The sequence below is a fragment of the Pollachius pollachius genome, assembly GCF_949987615.1.
Source record: "Pollachius pollachius genome assembly, chromosome: 6".
In the NCBI taxonomy this organism is placed as follows: domain Eukaryota; kingdom Metazoa; phylum Chordata; class Actinopteri; order Gadiformes; family Gadidae; genus Pollachius; species Pollachius pollachius.
Genome location: NC_136939.1, coordinates 9038882 through 9058427, shown reverse-complemented (window position 1 = coordinate 9058427; position 19546 = coordinate 9038882). Strand labels below are relative to the sequence as shown.

Here is a 19546-nt window from a genome sequence, read left to right as displayed (position 1 = left end):
CTTTAATCATTCCCTTATTGGGGCACGATGTAATCTTGGCGTTGATAGGACAGCTGGTCAAGTTCACAGCCTGGAGCTGAGAAGGCGTTGAAGCAATGTTTTGATATTGGAGGCACACGTTTTTGACTTTCATTAGTGAATGAACCGGTGTTCCATTTTTTGGGGGTTAGTGTATTATTTAATATTGTAAAATGGTGAGTATTTCCCTGGTTGGAACAATTTGAGCCGCCGCTGTTAGTCACGGGAGGGTTAGTACTACACCAATGCTAATCTCAGATTACCTTTATATATATATATGTATATATATATATATATATATATATATATATATATATAAAAACCTAAAAAGGATGTTAAACTTTTTGAGCCATACAGTAGGCCAATAGTATTATTTTTACAGTATAGGACACATTTAAAAAGTCTATGCCTCAAGAAAGCCTTGTTTTGCTTCATATTGTAGAAACAATGTTGACATCAAAATTGTGGCTGCAATCGTTTTGCCATGCAACGCTTCAGTTATGCCATAGAGGCACCATGCTCACTTTCCATTAGGAGTAACCATAGCTCTGGGAGTAACCAACTGGGCTGCCAAGCTTTCAGAAGACCTTGGAGGGAGATTTGAGCGGCCCCATTTCTATTCCCCAAGTTTCATAACTTGTAGTCCTTATCCAAACCATACAAAATGATAGTTGGTCAGATATCACGATTGATCACCGGGTATGGGACTTCTTGACCCAGACCGGACCTACAAAAATGAGCACATAGGGGTTTAGAATTTTTATCCCAGAAAGCCAGATGCCTTTGATAAAAAAAAACATGAATTAAAATGTTGAAAAGTATGGATTCATAACATTTCTGTCTCAGCAACAGGTATGATAGAATACAGGGATCTGATGAAAAGCACACTTTTATTCCCACTTTACATTCCAAATCTTTTCCTAAAAAATCCTAAACAAACCTGAGTTCAGATACTTAGTAACAAGACAGACCAATAGTTCCTCTCAACTTCACCATGTGATCTGCTCCGATTGCACATCATAATCCCGCATAATTCCCCAAAGCAATGAACACAAGCACGGATAAAGTATCAAGTTCGACGCACTTTATTCCTAAAACAAAGCCGCACCACCTGTCGCTGGCATGGCATTCATATATATTTATTTATATATTTTATATATATATATATATTTATATATTGCCGTTTGGTTTTTGAGTCTAAATGTGTTGTATAAAATACTATATCCGACCATGTACCTCTTTAGTTGAACACAGTGAACTTCATTGCTGTACAAGTCCTCTGTCGCTACAGCGTCGCTGTAAGTCCTTCATGCTCAAAGGCATGGAACATAATTATTCACTCATAACTCTTCTGTACATTGTGACAATACAAATAGTTCATCTCCATTACAAAAAATAATACTCTAAAAGCGACCTACTGCAATTGTATTGAATTTTTATAGGATTTTTTCCTGTGGTTTTCTTATTAAGACGATAACATCTTAGACCAATTGCTTTAAAGCCGGAAGGTGATACAAACCTTCTCCATTTCATATATAAAAGATGTTAAGAAATAAGACAAATTATACACTTAGAAACTTACAATAAATAAGATAGTTGCAGGCATTTCTCTTGGATACAATTTAATCCAAAGGAATAGAAAGGTAATTTGGGTTTTATGAAATGAAATATCCATTCTTGAGTAATATTTTCAATCACATATGTCCCTTTTTCTTCAAACGACTTGGCAAATACAGACATGATTTCTTCAGCCCAAAGTGACGAAAGACTGTGCAACCAATCAGTATATCCTCTCACTATAATCAGTGTCGATGTAGATTCGGCTTTCGGTTTCTTTTCTTCGGTTTCTCTTGTTCCTTCGTGGATTTGTCTGTGAGCGCGTTACCTTCACGGGGGACAGGGCTGTCACACCAATAGCAGCAGCCCAAAGCTTGTGCCAGGTCCCGCCCCCTTTTCTTAAAGTCATCCATCTCCTTCCTCTCATCTCTCAAGCACGCACACACACACACACCCACACGCACACACACACACACACACACACACACACAAACACACACACTCAAGTGCTCGTACACCCACACACACACACACACACACACACTAGAGTGTGTCCCTATGTCTCCCTGTGCATGGCGCGGGGCTACAACATGTTCATGATGAAGTTGTACATCTGGTTGAGGACCACAAAGTGGATGGGCAGGCAGGAGCGGCGGTCCTGCGTGGCGGGGTCACACGTCAGCCAGGAGAGGGCGTTGTACTGCTCCAAAACAAATCTGCATTGGTGGGAGAAAAAAACACACACGCACACGCACGCACACACACACAAACACATACACAAACAAAGGCCACGTCAGACCTCAACGCTGAAAACTTTCAGCAGGACGTTTGTGATTTCTCAAGATGATTTGATCGTGTTTCGCTTCAGAGCGCTGCCGTGGTTACCTGAGCACATCTGAGGTCTGGTTGGAGTCAAGCGGGTGGGAGTGTTTGCTGCTGTGCAGAAGTTCATCTGACTGCACTGAAGACACATGGAGGTGCAAGGAGGCCTAGGGTGGGCGAGAGAGAGAAAGACAAAGAGAGAGAGAAAGAGACAGTGAGAAAGAGAGAAGGGTGTCACTTGAGTGCAGCTGTTCCCTAACCTTTCTTTCATGCCATCTAAATATTGACAGTCATGTTCACAGTTGTGCGACTGCCGTAGGGAGTCACTACCGAAGCAGGGGGTGACGCTACGTTCTCACTCATGGTTTGATTCTATTTGTATGCATGCGCCATTTCCTTTCCTCGTAATGTGGAGTCATAACAACAATGCACCGACGCACATGGAGGAATGAAAGCACACCTCGACTGACATATCAATCCAACCTACGCAAAGCTGAGACCGCAACCACCGAAACTGAGCAAAATCAGTGGCAAGCTGTATATTCTTGGTACAGTTTGTGACTGTGTCGAGAAGTATGCTCTGAGGACTATGACTCAGTTTGACATTTAAAAAGGGCTTCCAGAAGATTCCCAAGTGTGGTGTCACGACATTCCAGCTGAAACATGACTAAAATGTTACATGAAGTGTTTTCATTAGAAAGTCAAACAGGAAAGTCGCCAGATCTTATGTGTGTACACCCTTTTTCTTATATCTTATGTAGATCCCTACCGTTTAAAACAAACAGACCATCAGTAACCATGGTGACACTACACATCTCTAACATACTGTGGTCGGTAAAAAAAGAAAAGATGCACATCATTAAAGAAATACAGTCACAATCAACTATGTTGGTTTAAAAGGTACCAGACAGACAGTCTGGTGTTCACTTGTCACTCGTGCTCTACGGCTCGGTGCTGCTTGGTTACCTAGGCAACAGGGAGTCGTTTCATCCTACAAAGACAGTGATGCTACGTGAATAATACGGGGTCGCTTGAATTTATTTGCAAATGAACTTCCTATGACATCGACTCCAGGGAAGCAAGGCATGCCAGCCGTGTTGATGCGGGACTATCTGTCAGAAGACAATACACTCAACTTTGCCTTAAATATTCACAATTCACATTCAGTCGTCGGGAAACAGCTCCTCGCTGACACAATGTATACTCTTGACTTGAGCAACAATTTTACCACCCACGAAAGCATTATTACAACATTCTGTCGTTTTCTTAAACATGGTTAACAAATGCGGGACAAAGAAATCACTATCTTTGTCTCAGTGATGCTATAGAAAATCACAGAATACAAATGCGTAAAAAAGACAACGCAGAGAGGAAGCTCTCTCCACCAGCGACGCACTCGTACCTTGAGGAACAGCGGACACTGGTTCTGAGCCTGCGGGCAGGCCGACCAGAACCAGTCGGGCAGCGGGCCGGCCTTGGCGGTGGACACAAAGTAGCCCAGGGCCAAGGGCTGCTGGAGGAGAGGGACCTCGTCGTGGTCCGTGCTCTGGCCCTGTGGACCCCGGGGAGGGAGGGAGGAGAGGGAGGAGAGGGAGGAGAGGGAGGGAGGAGAGGGAGGGAGGGAGGGAGGAGAGGGAGGGAGGAGAGGGAGGAGAGGGAGGGAGGACAGGGAGGGAGGAGAGGGAGGGAGGAGAGGGAGGGAGGAGAGGGAGGAGAGGGAGGAGAGAGAGGGAGGAGAGGGAGGGAGGAGAGGGAGGAGAGGGAGGAGAGGGAGGGAGGAGAGGGAGGGAGGAGAGGGAGGGAGGGAAGGGAGGGGAGGGAGGGAGGGAGGAGAGGGAGGAGAGAGAGGGAGGAGAGGGAGGAGAGAGAGGGTGGGAGGAGAGGGAGGAGAGGGAGGGAGGAGAGGGAGGGAGGAAAGGGAGGGGAGGGAGGGAGGAGAGGGAGGAGAGAGAGGGAGGAGAGGGAGGGAGGAGAGGGAGGAGAGGGAGGAGAGGGAGGGAGGAGAGGGAGGAGAGGGAGGAGAGAGAGGGAGGAGAGGGAGGGACGAGAGGGAGGGAGGACAGGGAGGGAGGAGAGGGAGGAGAGGGAGGGAGGAGAGGGAGGAGAGAGAGGGAGGAGAGGGAGGAGAGGGAGGGAGGAGAGGGAGGAGAGGGAGGAGAGAGAGGGAGGAGAGGGAGGGAGGAGAGGGAGGGAGGACAGGGAGGGAGGAGAGGGAGGAGAGGGAGGGAGGAGAGGGAGGAGAGGGAGGGAGGAGAGGGAGGAGAGAGAGGGAGGAGAGGGAGTAGAGGGAGGAGAGAGAGGGAGGAGAGAGAGGGAGCGGACTCGTCAAGGGACAGGACTTTTGGTTCCCTCGTTAAGGTCAAATCGTTTTTTTTTCTAATCTGGTCAAATGTTCAGAATTGTGTCGATGTTACGTGCAGTGTACTAAAATATCACATTACAAGAAAAAGTAGTATGGGTATATTAACGGCTTCAAATGGGTTTAAAATCAAACCAAAAAAAACAGATAGAGAACATGCCGGGATACAACGCGTTAGTGTGTGTGTGTATGTGGGTAAGGGGGGGGCTGACCTTGCTGCCGTCCCCTCCGTGGTGGTAGTGGGAGCCGGGGGAGTGGACCGGCGAGTTGGTTGGGGAGATGTTGATGATGTCAGTGTCCACCAGCTCGCTCTCCGTTTCCAGCAGGCCCAGGATCCCGATGGGGTCCGGCTCACCTAGACAACACCAGACCACCCACGTCAACACATTCACACTTTTCCCCCAGAAAGGTTTCCCCCCAGAGTGCCAACTCAAAAGAAACATGTTGTTCTCTGTGCTATGTATGTTGCGTGATGGAAATGTCCCTGGTTGACTCCCAGCATCTGGTTTCGAGGCCCAATGTCTGCAGTCTTGCTGTAGGCATCCTTTTAGCACCCCCTACTGAACTCCCTACCTGATCCTCTCAAAATCTAAAAGTTTTCTCGCCTACCAGCACCTTAAAATACGCAGAAAGCTGTACTGGTCCATTGTTATGTTTTGTGTATTGTTAAGTAGCAAACACAGAGACAAATTCAATCGACGTGAAAACCTACTTGGCCACAAAGACGATTCTTACTCTGACAAAAGTGTTAACAATTATTATGACATAACACAAAGAATGTGTCACAACATTTTTCCCAGCTGTCAAATGTTGATCCCTTTCGAATCAGAAAAATTTGGGCGGAAAAGCAGCCCAATGAGGAGGACCGGAGCCTGGGCCGGGCTGCGGGAGGGCGCCGAGGCGGCGGGGAGAAGGGGAGCCCGCCCCCGTACCGTTGGTAGTGTTGAGGATGTCGATGTTGTTGTCGATGTTGGTGTAGTTGGAGCTGGCCACCTGGACCGAGGCTGAGGTAGGGAAGACCAGGATGTGCGTGCACGACGTGTCCTGCGGCGTGCTCAGCTGGGACGTCTGGATGTTGAGCGTGGTGCTGCGGCCGAACACGGAGCCTGTCGACACAGAGTCTGACGGGGGGGGGGGGGGGGATTAGCATTAACAAGGTGAAGGGCTGTGACGATACCGACTGATTTATGTGCACGGCCCCAAGGAGATGCCCTTGTGTCCCAAGGCTTTTAATGCTTCACTTTACTTGAGAGCCTGGCGATCATCCCTTATCATCGCTCATTCTCTTTGAATGGTATTGTATCGCCAAGAAATGAAGTAATTCACATAAAACCTAGAACATAAATCTCCGCAGTTTTTAATGTGATCTGAACATAAAGCAACCCCCACATAGATCACACCCCCGCCCCCCCTCCTTTGCTCATCTCATCATCTTATTTTGAGCTCCAACCCCAACCCTACACTTCCAGTGATTCTTGACCGATGTTGGGATAATGCACTGGTAATACTATACCCCCCGAATGATTGATTGATCAGGCTTTTTGTCATGCCACACCAAGATCGATAGACATGTGAGGACCGATGCTTTATAAGGAGTGAGTGAGGAGACAGAAAGAGTCCATGAGAGGGAGAGAGAGAGAGAGAGAGTGACTGAAAGAGAGAGAGAGAGAGAGAGACTCATGTTGTCTCTCGCTCATCAATCTGTCTCAGACAGGGAAGAGGACATGGCGTGTTGTGACACACAGTGGCCATTCATCACCGAACACACGCGGCCATAAAACACGCTACACACGTGAGCACACACACACAGAGGGCTGTCGTTGAAGGATAGAGTGGGTCTAATATTTGTAGATTGAAATCGAGTTTTATCGCTGCTGAGCATAAACAGATGGTTTCCTACGCCGGAATACACAGCCTGAATGTTGATCGACAATGTGGAAAATATGTGGCGGGTTTACACACACGCACGCACGCACACACGCACGCACGCAAACAGACACACACATACACACACACATACACACAAAGACACACCCACACACACGCAAGCATAAACGCGTGCGCACACCTACCTGGCATGATGACGAAGGAGCCCTGGGGCTCCATGGCGACCAGGCACACGCTGAGGATGCTGGGAGTGTCCGAGGCAGAGATGCCACACATGTGACACATCTCTCTGAGACGCCGACTCAGCGACTGGAGGTTCCTCCTGCTCAGCAGAAAGGTCCAGTCTGGAAACAAGGGTTCAAGAGGAAGGCCATGAGGAAGAGGTGGAGGAACAGTCGGGTATGGCAGAATCTTACTCCTGTGGTCAACATCCACCACAACCTTTTGCTACTTTGACTACTTAAAGAATATCAATAGAGGACAGACTCTGGGACAGCCCCAAACAAGACATCAGTTGGATCTTCCTTTGGCAGAGTGGAGTCGTTTGAATTAAGTAGTCGACCTCACCTGGCTCGACTCCAGTTTTTTTGAACAAAAGGAATACAAAAACCCAAACAACGTTGTGCAAGAGGAGGGGTTGTGGACAAAGTGGTCAGTGTCGACCCGGCCATGACCTCTCACCTTTCAACTCGCCGTGGCCCATCCGCCCCAGACGTCCAATCACCACCCTCCAGGGCACCGAGGTCATCTGCACCAGCCCCAAGCACCAATCCCAGAGCTTCTGCAGGCCCAGCCCTCTGGCCGACCCTTTTTTCCTGCGCGCCCTGTGAGGGAGAACAAAGGTGGCCCCGTCAGTCCCCACTGCACTCCGGAGGAACCGGGAGCCCTTAAGGACAGGCTCCACCAAACTGCTGGTCCAGGGCTCTCATTTGAACACATAATGCTCGAAGAGTGTGGTTTGACGTAGGGCTGAAACAGCGTTGCTACTTCTGACACCAAGTAATTTGTGAAAATCACAAGCGTAGTACCACCAGCGAGGGTGACATTGTCAAGTGATATTATGAAAACCCAAAAAAACTAATTACAGTCAATTACAGTTCCTGAACCAAAACCAAACAGTGAAAACAGTGTTGATCGTACGTGCTAATTAACAGTCGTGGAAAGAGACCACAATAAACACATACCGCTTCTGGTGGATTATTATTATTATCATACATTTAGACTATTATTTTTGCGTGAATACAGGTACAGTAAATGCTTGGCCCTTTCTTTGAATATCTTTACTGTACAGACAGCGATATATTATTTCTCCTGACAAATACACTTATTGTACGTCGCTTTTGATAAAAGCGTCCGCCTAATACCCTAAATGTGAACGTAAATGTGAAATGTAAATGCAAACCGCTACAGCTCTTCGGACATCAGGGATGGGAACCAAGCCTCCACTGCACTACAACACAACCTCTCTCCCCCCCTCCCCCTCACCTGTTGGGCACGTCGATGCTGACGATGCACGTCTCCAGCAGCTCCCCGTTCAGGTCGGTGCAGGTGGCCAGCAGCCAACGCTGGTCGTGGGACAGGCAGTAGCCCACGAACAGCACGTTGTACTTCTCCCCCGGGTCCGCCTGCTTCTCCTTCACCGGCGCCAGGATGAATGGGGGCGTGTACAGCCGCAGACACTCAGGCCTCTGGATGGAAATGGGGGGGGGTCGATGGAGAGAGAGGTTAACAGGGTCGATGCGGTGCCCGGCGTGTTGTTAAGAGGCGACAGCGGGGGGCAGATCGGACCACATTGTGGAGGTGTTTGTGAACAAAGCTATGCTGGGTTGGATCAGGGCCGGGGTGTTCCTGACTGGGGCACTCAGTGTACCAGACTGAGTACACTGAGCGAGGTTATTACAGTTTTGCAGTTTTCATCTGGGTTCATTTTTATTTCGTTTTGACTTTTTGGTTTTAACTTTCAGTTGAGGTATAATTTGTTTTTAAAGCTGGTTTGCTAGTTTCGATTTTTTTCAAAAGCTTAGTATTTAGGTTTCTTTTTATTAGTTTCATTGTTAATTGTAGTATTATATTTTATTATAGGGTGTTTGTCAAGGGTTTAATCAAAAAGGTCAGAAAAGGTATTCTTTAATAAAATCTCAAAAAGAAAAAACTGTCACAAGTAAAAAAAAAATGAAAAATAGATTTCAGATCCACCAAAAATACCAGGAAGGCTTAGGAAATTAATTGACAGAAAAAAAAATGGTCTATGTAATTGTAGTTTATTTTGAGTTTGTTTTATAACACACAGTACAGTTACAGTGAGTTATCGTTTTTTTCCCGTGTAGCCTCACTAGCATACGTTTCTGGAAGAAAAGGCAAAACGTTCCCCTGGTGCTTGAAGAGGTTTGAACGGAGGGCTATGTTTTCCTAATTCCCAGTTTAAAGGCTCACTCCCCGCTACCCCACCTCACTGCGAGCAGCGTGGGGCTCTGTGTGTCGGGGGCTAGCGCTAGCGATGGGCGCTGGGCCGAGAGATGAGCGGGGGGTCAATTGAGCGGGGCCGTGGTCCGAAGTGCTCCTGGTGCTGCTGTCTTAACCCAGAGCCCACCATCCCATTAGGGAGGGCTCAGGGAGCCGGCCGAGCAGGTAATGGAAAGAAAACTCTGGAGGTAGCGCAGGGTCACGCGGTTCCTCCGGTGCCGACCCAGCAGAGAGTACGAAAGAGGAAGGAGGACGTCGGTAAAGCCCTGCCTGGCATCTGGTGTTCGGGTTCCCTTGTGCGAGTGCATCGGTGCGAACACAGCCAGGGAGGGAGGTTAGGACGGGTGGCGCGGGGTCGGCACCGTGGGAGGGACGGAGGCTGTGATAAGGCCACCGCTAACGCGATCGGGCGCGCCGCCACCCTCTGTTAGCCCGCCCGTCCATCATTAGCGCGGCACCAGCGTGATACGCTAGCAGCCCCCCCCGCGCGCACCTTCTGATCGGCCGATGGGAGTTCGTCAACAACTAGCATCCGAGTGCTAACGGCTAACACTCCGAGGGCAGTGTGTTGCAGCGCCCGAAAAAAAGCCAAACGTTCGTTTGGCTAAACGCAAAAGAAGCAAACGAGCAAGAGTGTCTACCTGCGGACTCTTGAGGGCCGTGTCGATGGCGAGCCCGGGGCCGAAGCCCGTCAGCGACTTGACGTTGGTGGTGGTCGGGAGGGGCCGCCGGCATTGGGCAAAGACGGAGAAGGCCAGGGACTTGAGGTGCTGGGCGTAGATGTGGTGTTCCTCCCCGCGCACTGACTGGAGCAGGTACTGACAGGGGATGATCTGAGGTAGTGCGGGGGAAACGCAGAGAAACAGGGACTCAGAATCAGCCTCCACACACGTGCACAGTAGACGTTAAACTCAGACATGTTGGAAAGTTCTCTTGAAAAACACTTTTTCCCAGCTGTTGCACATGGCACTGCAGGCAGACACCGTCCATGAATGTATCTGAGTCTTTCATCCAAAGTGACTAACAGGTCATTTAAGATACATGCCAGTAATGAGCTGGTTAGGGGTTAGTCACCTTGCTTGACACTGCGCCAACAATGGGTTACGAACCCAAATCCTTTGGGCAGGGAGTCAAAAGGTTATGGGTTTGAAAGTCAAATCGCAAGACTACCCTGCCGCTAGATTATCCTGCCTTTTTTTAGTTTTGCCCTGAGAAGTAACAATAATGTCAGACGACAAAACCTGACAGAACCAAGCACAGGGGCAGCGAGGTGTGGATCTGCACCCACCTGCACGGAGATGGAGTTGAGGATGTGAGGGGGCAGAAACTGCAGCATCTCCAGGTAGCAGCGGAGGAGACCCAGGGTCCAGACGCTGGAATGGGGCGAGCCCTCGTCCTCCTCGTAGCTGAAGGGGTCCACGATGTAGACCATGATGGCTGGAGGGTAGGTGAGGGCGTGGGACTCTCCGTCCGTGGGCACTCCCACCTTGTCCCTGTCCAAAGTGCTGTGGGCGTACAGGGGGGGATTGGATGGTGATTCTCCTTTGACCAGCCGAACATGTTCATATTAACAACAAATGCATGGGGCAGCATTCATTATTATCAGTTCATTTTAGACTTAAACTCTTTTTTTTATGTGTTTTATACTCAAATTATTATTTATTTTTTTACAGTGTACATTTCCATTTTTGGTGGACATGGTTTTTGAAGTGTTTTAATTATTATAATGGACATGGTTTTTGAAGTGTTTTAATTATTATAATGGACATGGTTTTTAAAGTGTGTTAATATTAATATTATGGAAATGTTTTTTGTCATTAAAGAGTATATTTCTATAATAATGGACATGGTTTTTGAAGTGTTGAAATTATTATAATGGACATGGTTAGCAGAGTATATTTCTGTGATTGTGAACATGTTTTTTTTTATTATGGACATGTTCTTATTGACATTTCTATTGTGGCGGTTTCCAAAGTGCCCATTACTTTACTATGATGATCATTACTGTGGCCCTGGGAGGCCCTCCGACGTACCTCTCTAGGGGCTCGTTTGGCCCCTGCGTCTGGCTGCTATCCCCTGAGATGCCGGCGTTCTGGGAACCAGCCTGCGGCCCCGTGGTCGGCCCGGCGACCCCGGGGGCCCCGAAGGGAGGGAAGGACCCGGGCTTGGCCGAGGGCAGGCCCTGGCCCGATGCGGCGTTCACCGCGTTGCTGGAGCCACTGTTGTTGTTGTTGCTGTTGTTGTTGTTGGGCAACGCCGAGCCACCGGTGGGGGCCGAAGGGTTGGAGGAAGAGGAGGAGGTGCTGGACGTCTGCGTGGAGGCGGGCTGGGGGTTGGACTGCGTGAGGAGCGAGCCGTCCAAAGGCTGTGCGGCGAGGTATGGCGCTGGGGGAGGGTAGGGAACGCACGTGAGCCTTTTGATACGAGCAACACAAACTGATTGAATCGAAATTGAACCATAACCCCGTGGCACTCTAGCCTCCCACTTAATTCACACTCCAAAACATTCGAGGCCCTGTGTGGCAGCCTCTCTGAATCACAACCGAACCAAGAGCGGTTGGGTCCATACTGTTATTATAACCTTTATTAAACAAGGTTAGTCTCATTGAGATTAAAATCTCTTTTACAAGAGAGACCTGGCCAAGATGGCCAGCAGTACACAGTTACAACATCAAACACAAGACAAAATAAAAGGTAAATACTCAGTGCAATTGTGACAATACATTAAGGTTATTGACTAAAACATTTGCAATTTACTATTGGAGTCCGACTTCAAACTCTGTGCTATTCCCACAGAAAGAGGCCTGCGTCCCAATAGCCCCACCGGGTTCCACCGCACCGAGGCAGTGGCCAGGGGGACTGAGGGAGAGAGATCCACACCTGGACCCGGACCCAGACCCGGACCCAGACGTACCGAGGTCGTGGCGGCACACTTGTGCATAGAGTTTGAGTTTGGAGAAGGCCTCGCTGCTGCCGGCCATCTTGAGGAACCAGTCGCTGACGGGGCGCTCCGACAGCTTCTGGGCCGCGCGGCCTACCAGCACCAGGCCGTCGGGGTGGCCCTTGGATATGGGCCGGTGCTGGCCCAGCCGGCACGACTGCACACACACACACACACACACACACACACACACACACACACACACACACACACAGACACACACACACACACACACACACACACACACACAGACACACAGAGACACACACACACACACACACACACACACACACACACACACACAGGAGCAGATGCAGGAACACAATTTGTCTCAGAGCTATCAAGAGTTGATAGTGTTGAAATAAAATAAAATGTGCCAGCAATAAAAGTGCACTTTTACAAGGCATCCTCACAAATCAAAAAAAATAAATCCTTCCCTGACTCCCTTATCATAATTAAATAATGTATATTGTAGTGTATTTCTATACATTGTATATTCTTTTACGTAATGCTATTTTACGGATATTTGTCGTATATCTGTCAAGATTCTAAATAAACAAACCGCCAAGGTGACCTCATAATCCTTCCTGGTCCTACTTATTGACAATCCCAGTAAAAACCCCCCCGTCTCCCGCCCACCCACCTCATAGACGGCGGTGAGGTCCCGGAAGAAGGTCTTGGCTCCGGCCAGCAGGGCCTCGCTGTCGGGGCACAGCACCAGGTAGCCCACGTCCCGCTGGGAGCCAAAGGGGTCCAGCAGCAGCTTCTCCCAGTAGGGCAGGCCGAACGGCGACAGCACCACAAAGTCGTACTCGGAGCCCACCAGGAAGGTGGGGATGGCCAGTGGCTCTGGGGACTCGTCTGTGCCTGTGTGTGTGTGTGTGGGGGGGGGTGGAGATAAGATGAAGATCTTAACTCTATTGTCCTGAAATAGCCTCCTATTGTATACCGTACCGTTCCAGATAAAAAAAAGAACAATAAAATAAAAAAAAAAGTTTGTTTTTTTACAACAGATCGTAAAAGCAAACAAGCAAATGGATAGGGTGATAAAGATAGTGTAAAAAAGGTGTGTGTGTGTGTGTGTGTGTGTGTGTGTGTGTGTGTGTGGGGGGGGGGGGGGGCAGCGTCAGTGCAACACTTTGAAACCCCATTCATAAAGGATGTGTTATATCATCCCCGCCTTATCCTTATCCTCCGCCCCCAACAATATCTTTACGGATCCAAATAAAATAAAACGCTGTGCAAAACCGTGTGTCCCAACTCACCGTAGGACCCCCGTCCGGCCATCTTGTGGAACTGCTGCCAGGTGAGGGGCCCCTGGACGCCCCAGGACCGCACCGTCCTCTTCTTCTGGATGGCGTCCTGCAGCACGGGCTGCAGGGACATGAGCACCCGCAGGACGTCCTGGGAGCAGAGGGCGCTGGCGTCCACGGCTACAGGGGGGGGGAAAGACGGACGGAGAGTGAGTGGGACCGGGAGGCGAGATGATTTGTTTAGTTACTTATTTACATATACTTGATAAGAGTGTGTACACAGCAGCAGCGATACAACAGTTGTAAAACTGTACAGTGCACCAACGAGGTTGTGACGTGCCAAACGAGGCCCACAATTGCAACCTGATTGGTCGTATAAAAACGACAAAATTGTACATGCACTTTACTCTGCTACGATGCTCTTGATATGGCACAGCATACTTGAGTACATCTTGAAATTAACACCTATGTGTACTGTATCAAGAACCAACTTGGAGTAGAGAATTGTTGCAAATCCCATCCTAACTCCCCAAAAAAGAACAAAATCTAATCGAATCCCTTAATTACAATACACTTAACATTTAATTTGTGCATGTGTCAATTAGTTAAGGCTTGGTGGAGACTGAATAAACAACAAGTGAGGAATTACTTAAGAGTTGGTTTAGACTCAGTAAAGACTTAGCGAGGACTTAGTGAGGACTCGGTGGAGACTAAGTAAAGACTTAGTGAAGACTTAAGTAAAGGCATAATGAGGCCTGAGTGTTGACCCCGCCCCCCCCACCCTGCCACCCACTCACCGTCCTGCTTGGCCCAGTGGTGCAGACACGTGCTCTTCACCAGCGCCTCGTCCACCTTCCCCCCCGACATGTTGTCCATGAACTGCCGGCCGTGCTCCAGCGCCATGTAGCAGTCGTTGCGGTAGTCCCGCTCCTCCACGCGGATGCAGGGCGGGGCCCCGCGGCGCCCCCCCGCCCCGTACCGGGCCCCGCCTCCGCCCGCCCCGCCGCAGTTGGCGCGTGGCTCCGGCCGGGCCAGCGGCGTGAAGGGGTTGGTGCACTGCTCCTGCAGCAGCAGCATCAGCTCCTCGGGGAGCGGCTCGCCGCCCGCCCGCACCCGGCGCAGCTCCTCGAAGCGGCGCTCCGCCTCGCGGCACACGTCCGAGCCGCGGCCCGCGACGTCCAGCTCGTCCTCCAGGAAGAGGCCCGAGCCGTTGCCGTAGCGGCGGTTGACCACCGCGCTGAAGCCGCAGCTGCACGGCTCCTGGGGCTCGCCCGGCGGGTCGCCGAGGTACACGCCCACGTCGGCGCCGGCGATGCTGGTGTTGCACACGCAGATGCAGCAGCTGTCGAAGTTGCAGTCCTTGAAGAGGTTCATGACCGACTCCGAGAGGATGAGCGTGACGTAGAGGCTGTGCGCCTCCGGCACCGAGGGCACGGTGGGGGGCTCCACCGAGTTGGGGGGCCGGCAGGTGGAGGGCGTGGAGGCGGCCGGCGAGTACAGCTCCGAGTTGTCGTACTTGAGGGAGGAGCTCTGGACGCTGCCGGGCCCCCGGGGCGTGCGCGGCGTGCGGGGCGTGCGCGGCGTGGGCGCCGAGAAGCGGGGCGTGGCCGGCGAGGGGAGGATGCCCGTGCAGCTGTTGCTGGGCGGGGCGCTGTTGGACATGAAGGGCGTGTGCGTCTGCGGGGTGTAGCTCTGGGCGTAGTCCTGCTCCGGCCCGCTGCCCACGCTCGGGATGTTGCTATGGTAACGAAAGGGATCTCGGGTCAACGTGTGTTTCTGATGTTCACGTGAAACAGATGCGACTCCATGAGACGATCGAGTGGTAGCACATGTTAACTAACGAATCAGGGAAATGTATACATTTATAAAAATAATAACATAGCAAAACATTGTGGGGTGAATTAAAGATGCATGGTTGCATTCCGGGGGAAAAAGCTTAGAAGTTCTGCTGTACTACAAATAACATCTTAGTCGTGCTGCACTTCTATGGCGAGCATGTAAATAGGTCATCCAACACGGCGGCAGCACAGGAGCAGTCAGTGGGACAGTACATAACGTTCCTACACGTGAGATTAAGGATGGAAGAGAGAGAGCGAGAGAGAGCAATAGTAGGGGAGAGAGAGAGAGAGAGAGAGAGCGATAGTAGGGGAGAGAGAGAGAGAGAGAGAGAGAGAGAGAGAGAGAGAGAGAGAGAGCGTGCGAGAGAGAGAGAGAGAGAGAGCGAGAGAGAGAGAGAGAGATAACACATAACAAAGAGGAGGCAAAGTAGGAACTGTGCAAAAGTCCTTGATATTAAGAGATAAAGGAAATGCACTAAAATCGAGAAACTCTTCCCACCATGTTGGCTTCCCCACTGATATTGGCCCCTATCTATTTTTGGGCGGCCACACCAGCCAATGAGGCGGAGGGAAGGGGAGGCGGGACTTGGGATAATATAGTGGGTGAGAGGAACCAGAATAAGCCAGGAGGGCAGAAAGGCTGTGAGGCGATCCCTGACCTGTGCAGCGTGTTTGGTAATAAACGCTTAGTAAAAGTACTGTATGTTTGAAGAAAATACAATGGGAAATTGTATTTATTTAAACGAGCCTTTCACTGAACGGACAAACACAGATTCAATCAAAGCGATGTGCCGTCTTTTAAAACGTGTGTACAACCAATTAGTTAGCCTTTCCGTCCTGACACTGCTCATGAATACGCTGACCTTTACCACAGACCTCTGGCTCCCCGATACGCTTTAACATTAACTGGGTCAAACTCTGAGGCGGGAATACTCGCCAGAGAACAAACATGCAGCGCTCGCTCTGGCATCGCCGCCCGCCCGTGAGTACACTCCGTTCGGATGCAGCGCTCTGACCTCTGACCTCTGAGAAAACACAACCTGGCTGGGAGCATTTACATTATCGCCTTTTTTGTCCCTAGAGACTAACACGTGACGCATATTCAAACAGTCAAAAATCGCAGCAGAGAGTTGCAAAGAGTTGCCACGTGCTGAACTGCAAGGCTCATTTATATATCAGCGGTGGGGGAAAAAAAAAATATAAACATTCAATATACCTTACACCTCAACCTGACAGATGTGACCCTAAATCGAAGAATGTGGAATGTGGAGTTAAAAGAGTGTGTCCGCTTGACAGGTAAACTCAAGTGATCCTGAGTGCTCCGCTGCTAGGGCTACGGGGCCCACATCGCTCCCCGCTCACTGATGCTGCTGCCGCTCCCGATTCTCTCAACCAGGGGAGGCATCTTACACTCATCTCCCTGCTTCGCCCCGGGCAGCCATGCATGAGAAATGAAGCAGAATACCAGGGAGGAGAAGGAGGAGGAGGAGGAAGGCTTAGGAATAGACCAGAGCTTGGGTAGCTGTGTGCAAGTGTGTAGCTGTGTGTCTGTGTGTGACATATCATGTGGGTATGTACGTGCAGAAGGGGTACTGAAGGGAGATTGAGACAGAGCGAGAGACAGAAAATAGAGAGTAATGGGGAGAGGAGAAAGCAAGAGAGGGGGGGGGGGGACACAGTGAGAGGAGGGTGAAGAGATTAACACAGAAAAGAGAGCGAGAGAGAAAGTACGATCGAGAGTAATGCAAAGAGGAGAGAAAGAGAGAGAGAGAGAGAGAGAGAGAGAGAGAGAGAGAGAGAGAGAGAGAGAGAGAGAGAGCGAGAGTGAGGGTATGGCATCCAGTGTACGCATCCTTGCACACAGATAGCGTGGCAGGCAAGGCGGAGCTGAGCTCTGCGGGAATCCTCCCCGGTCTAAACGAGATGTCCGTCCCCGCATCCCTCTGCCTAGATCAGTGAGGAGAAGTAGAGCAAAGTCTTTAAGAGCGGGGGGAGGGGGAGGCGTCCGGCTCTCACACAGTCACACAGCCACACAGACGGCCCGGGGTGTGTGTGTGTGTGTGTCTGTGTGAGTGTGTGTGTGTGTGTGTGTGTAACAGGTAGAGGAAGGAAGAGGGAGGGGAGGGGATGGGGAGAAATGCTGCCATTGTTTTCCCTTAAGGGGTCTCAGGAGGAGACAGTCACACTGCCTGCCAGTCGCAAATGAAAACGGTTGTTTGGAAAATAGTTTGATACCGGTATGTTTAAAGGTGTAATGATGCCACATAAGTACTGTGTGTTTGAATATTCATTATGCGCTCTTGAATGCTTGGGACTGGGCTCCGGTACTACACACAGAGCAAACCTTATATCATGTGCACCAGCGGTGGTAATGCTAGGTTGTATAAATCATTAACACGCGTGATCTGACTTCATGAATATATTCTGCTCATCTAAAATTCAGCCATGGTCTGCGAGTTAACTTTAAGCCAAACATGCCATGTATGCCCGGGAAGAGTATTTACAAAGAGCTGCGGCTGACACGCACACACACACACACACACACAACCGCGTTCACACGCACAAACAATTGTGTACACATATGCACAGACACATGCACACGTACACGGCCTGTAGACACACAAATAAAAAAACACGTTCACACGCTCAAACACATGCACACGCACGCTCAAGCGCACACACACACACCAAAGTCGGCACAACCACACACACACCTCCGCACATGCCCGTACACACACACACACAAACAAACACCCCGTCACGTCAGCATCGACAGTCTGAGGGCGCTTCCTTCCTCTTTTTGTCAGCCTCTGTCTCGCTGAAGAGCTGGATATCGGCAGCTCTCAACACATAACACGATTATCGGGCTCTCGTTGCGAGCGCTCAGCCTTCGCGCGCGAGACCGTCTCCGTGTCGCGCAATAAAAGATAATAGCGGAGAGCGCATTCTTATCGAGTCGTCCTTCATTCCTCTGACGCCGACCGCGCTGAATGGGGCGAGATATTGACATACCCTCCCTTTCATTACCAAGCGATTCCCCACACCGAATCAACCTTGACTGGATCTGAATACCGATGAAACTATTTATTACCACTTTGTCGTTTCGGTGACTTCCAACCATTTCGGATACGTGTGATTAATCAGCCGGGGCAGTGGGTTAAGCATCCTCTCTCAGGGATGCCCGAAGGCACTGGGGGATCGAAAGCCGCTTCCTTTTTTCAGCTGTGAGTCAAACAGCATGATCACGACACCACACCTCCCTGTGCTGCCCCGATGTTTGCACGAGAAAATACGGGGGGGGCTTCACTTCAGGGTAGCGGTGGCGCTTTGAAAAGACAGGGGACGGATGGGGTTGGACAGCGGGAGCTAGGGCCTTACCCGTCCTTGTTGAGGAAGGTCATGAGGGGCCCCGGGTGGAGCAGGTCCCGGCCCATGGCCCAGCTGGGCCGGTAGGAGCACTCCTCGGGCAGCTTGATGGGGGGCAGACACTGGCTGGGCAGCAGCTTGAGGGGCGCAAACATGGAGCAGCCCAGGAACGGCTGCCACAGCTCTGGCTTGTACACGAAGGAGAAGTCCTGGAGGGGGGGGGGGGGGGGGGAAGGACAACGGTCATGGGAACGGTCTTGCTGTCAAAGCGGTTTTATTACGTATCTGATCTGTTTGTTGTTGGAGGCCACTTTCTGTCACGATTAAATGACACATACACACGCCTTTTTCTTTTCTGGAAAGGATTTCTATCAATCATCCTTGAATTAGTTCACAGTATCACAGGTTGTCATGTTTCCCCCCAGATGTCCCGTTATACAATCTCTTGATTATTTTACGCTTGTAAAAAAAACAACAGGAGGCGATACGACAGAGGTAAAGCAAAGGTTAACAGTCGTAAAAAAAAAGAAACTGCGTCCGACTTAACCACCGCAGCTGACTTTGCGTGCGCTCGGTGGGTGACCCGTACCTTGATCTCGCAGGGCTTTGGGCTGCAGAAGCGCTCCTCCACCTCCATCTTGAAGAGGCCGCCGGCCTCCAGCGAGGTCATGCCGGAGATGTCCCCGCTGCCGTCCTTACCGCAGGCGTTCATGGGCGAGTAGCCAGAGATGTGCTGCTCCAGCGAGGGAGGCGTGGGGAACATCTGATGCAGGTCGCCTGGAGGGGAGAGGAGGAGGAGGAGAGAGGGGAGAGAGGAGGAGAGAGAGGGGGAGGACAGTGAAGGAGGAGGATAAGGATGAGGAGAGAGAGGGATGAGGAGATGAAGGAGGAGAGAGGAGGTGGAGGATGAGGAGTGAGGGGGAGGCGGAGTAGGAGAGGATGAGGAGGAGTTTAAGGAGGAGAAGAGTCAGAGAGGAGAAGCAAGTATTAGACGTTGAGAAAAATATTGAGTCAATAAACTGGCTAGCTGGGGCATGGAGTG

General features: G+C 50.4%; 1 protein-coding gene across 1 annotated transcript in view; it reads right to left on the bottom strand.

Moving 5' to 3' along the window:
- Positions 1-952: 952 nt before the first annotated feature.
- med13a (mediator complex subunit 13a) overlaps positions 953-19546 on the bottom strand; it is a 72778-nt gene continuing 54184 nt past the window's right edge. The window contains exons 14-30 of the mRNA XM_079738268.1: positions 19094-19281; positions 18517-18713; positions 14098-15038; positions 13313-13480; positions 12691-12914; positions 12021-12204; positions 11140-11491; positions 10395-10611; positions 9748-9939; positions 8129-8331; positions 7325-7467; positions 6829-6987; positions 5689-5877; positions 4969-5111; positions 3800-3949; positions 2461-2564; positions 953-2291 (exon numbers count right to left, since the gene is read on the bottom strand). Coding sequence (XP_079594394.1) covers positions 2159-2291; positions 2461-2564; positions 3800-3949; positions 4969-5111; positions 5689-5877; positions 6829-6987; positions 7325-7467; positions 8129-8331; positions 9748-9939; positions 10395-10611; positions 11140-11491; positions 12021-12204; positions 12691-12914; positions 13313-13480; positions 14098-15038; positions 18517-18713; positions 19094-19281 — 3887 coding nt within the window. The 3' untranslated portion in view covers positions 953-2158. The remainder of the gene's footprint in view (positions 2292-2460; positions 2565-3799; positions 3950-4968; positions 5112-5688; positions 5878-6828; positions 6988-7324; positions 7468-8128; positions 8332-9747; positions 9940-10394; positions 10612-11139; positions 11492-12020; positions 12205-12690; positions 12915-13312; positions 13481-14097; positions 15039-18516; positions 18714-19093; positions 19282-19546) is intronic.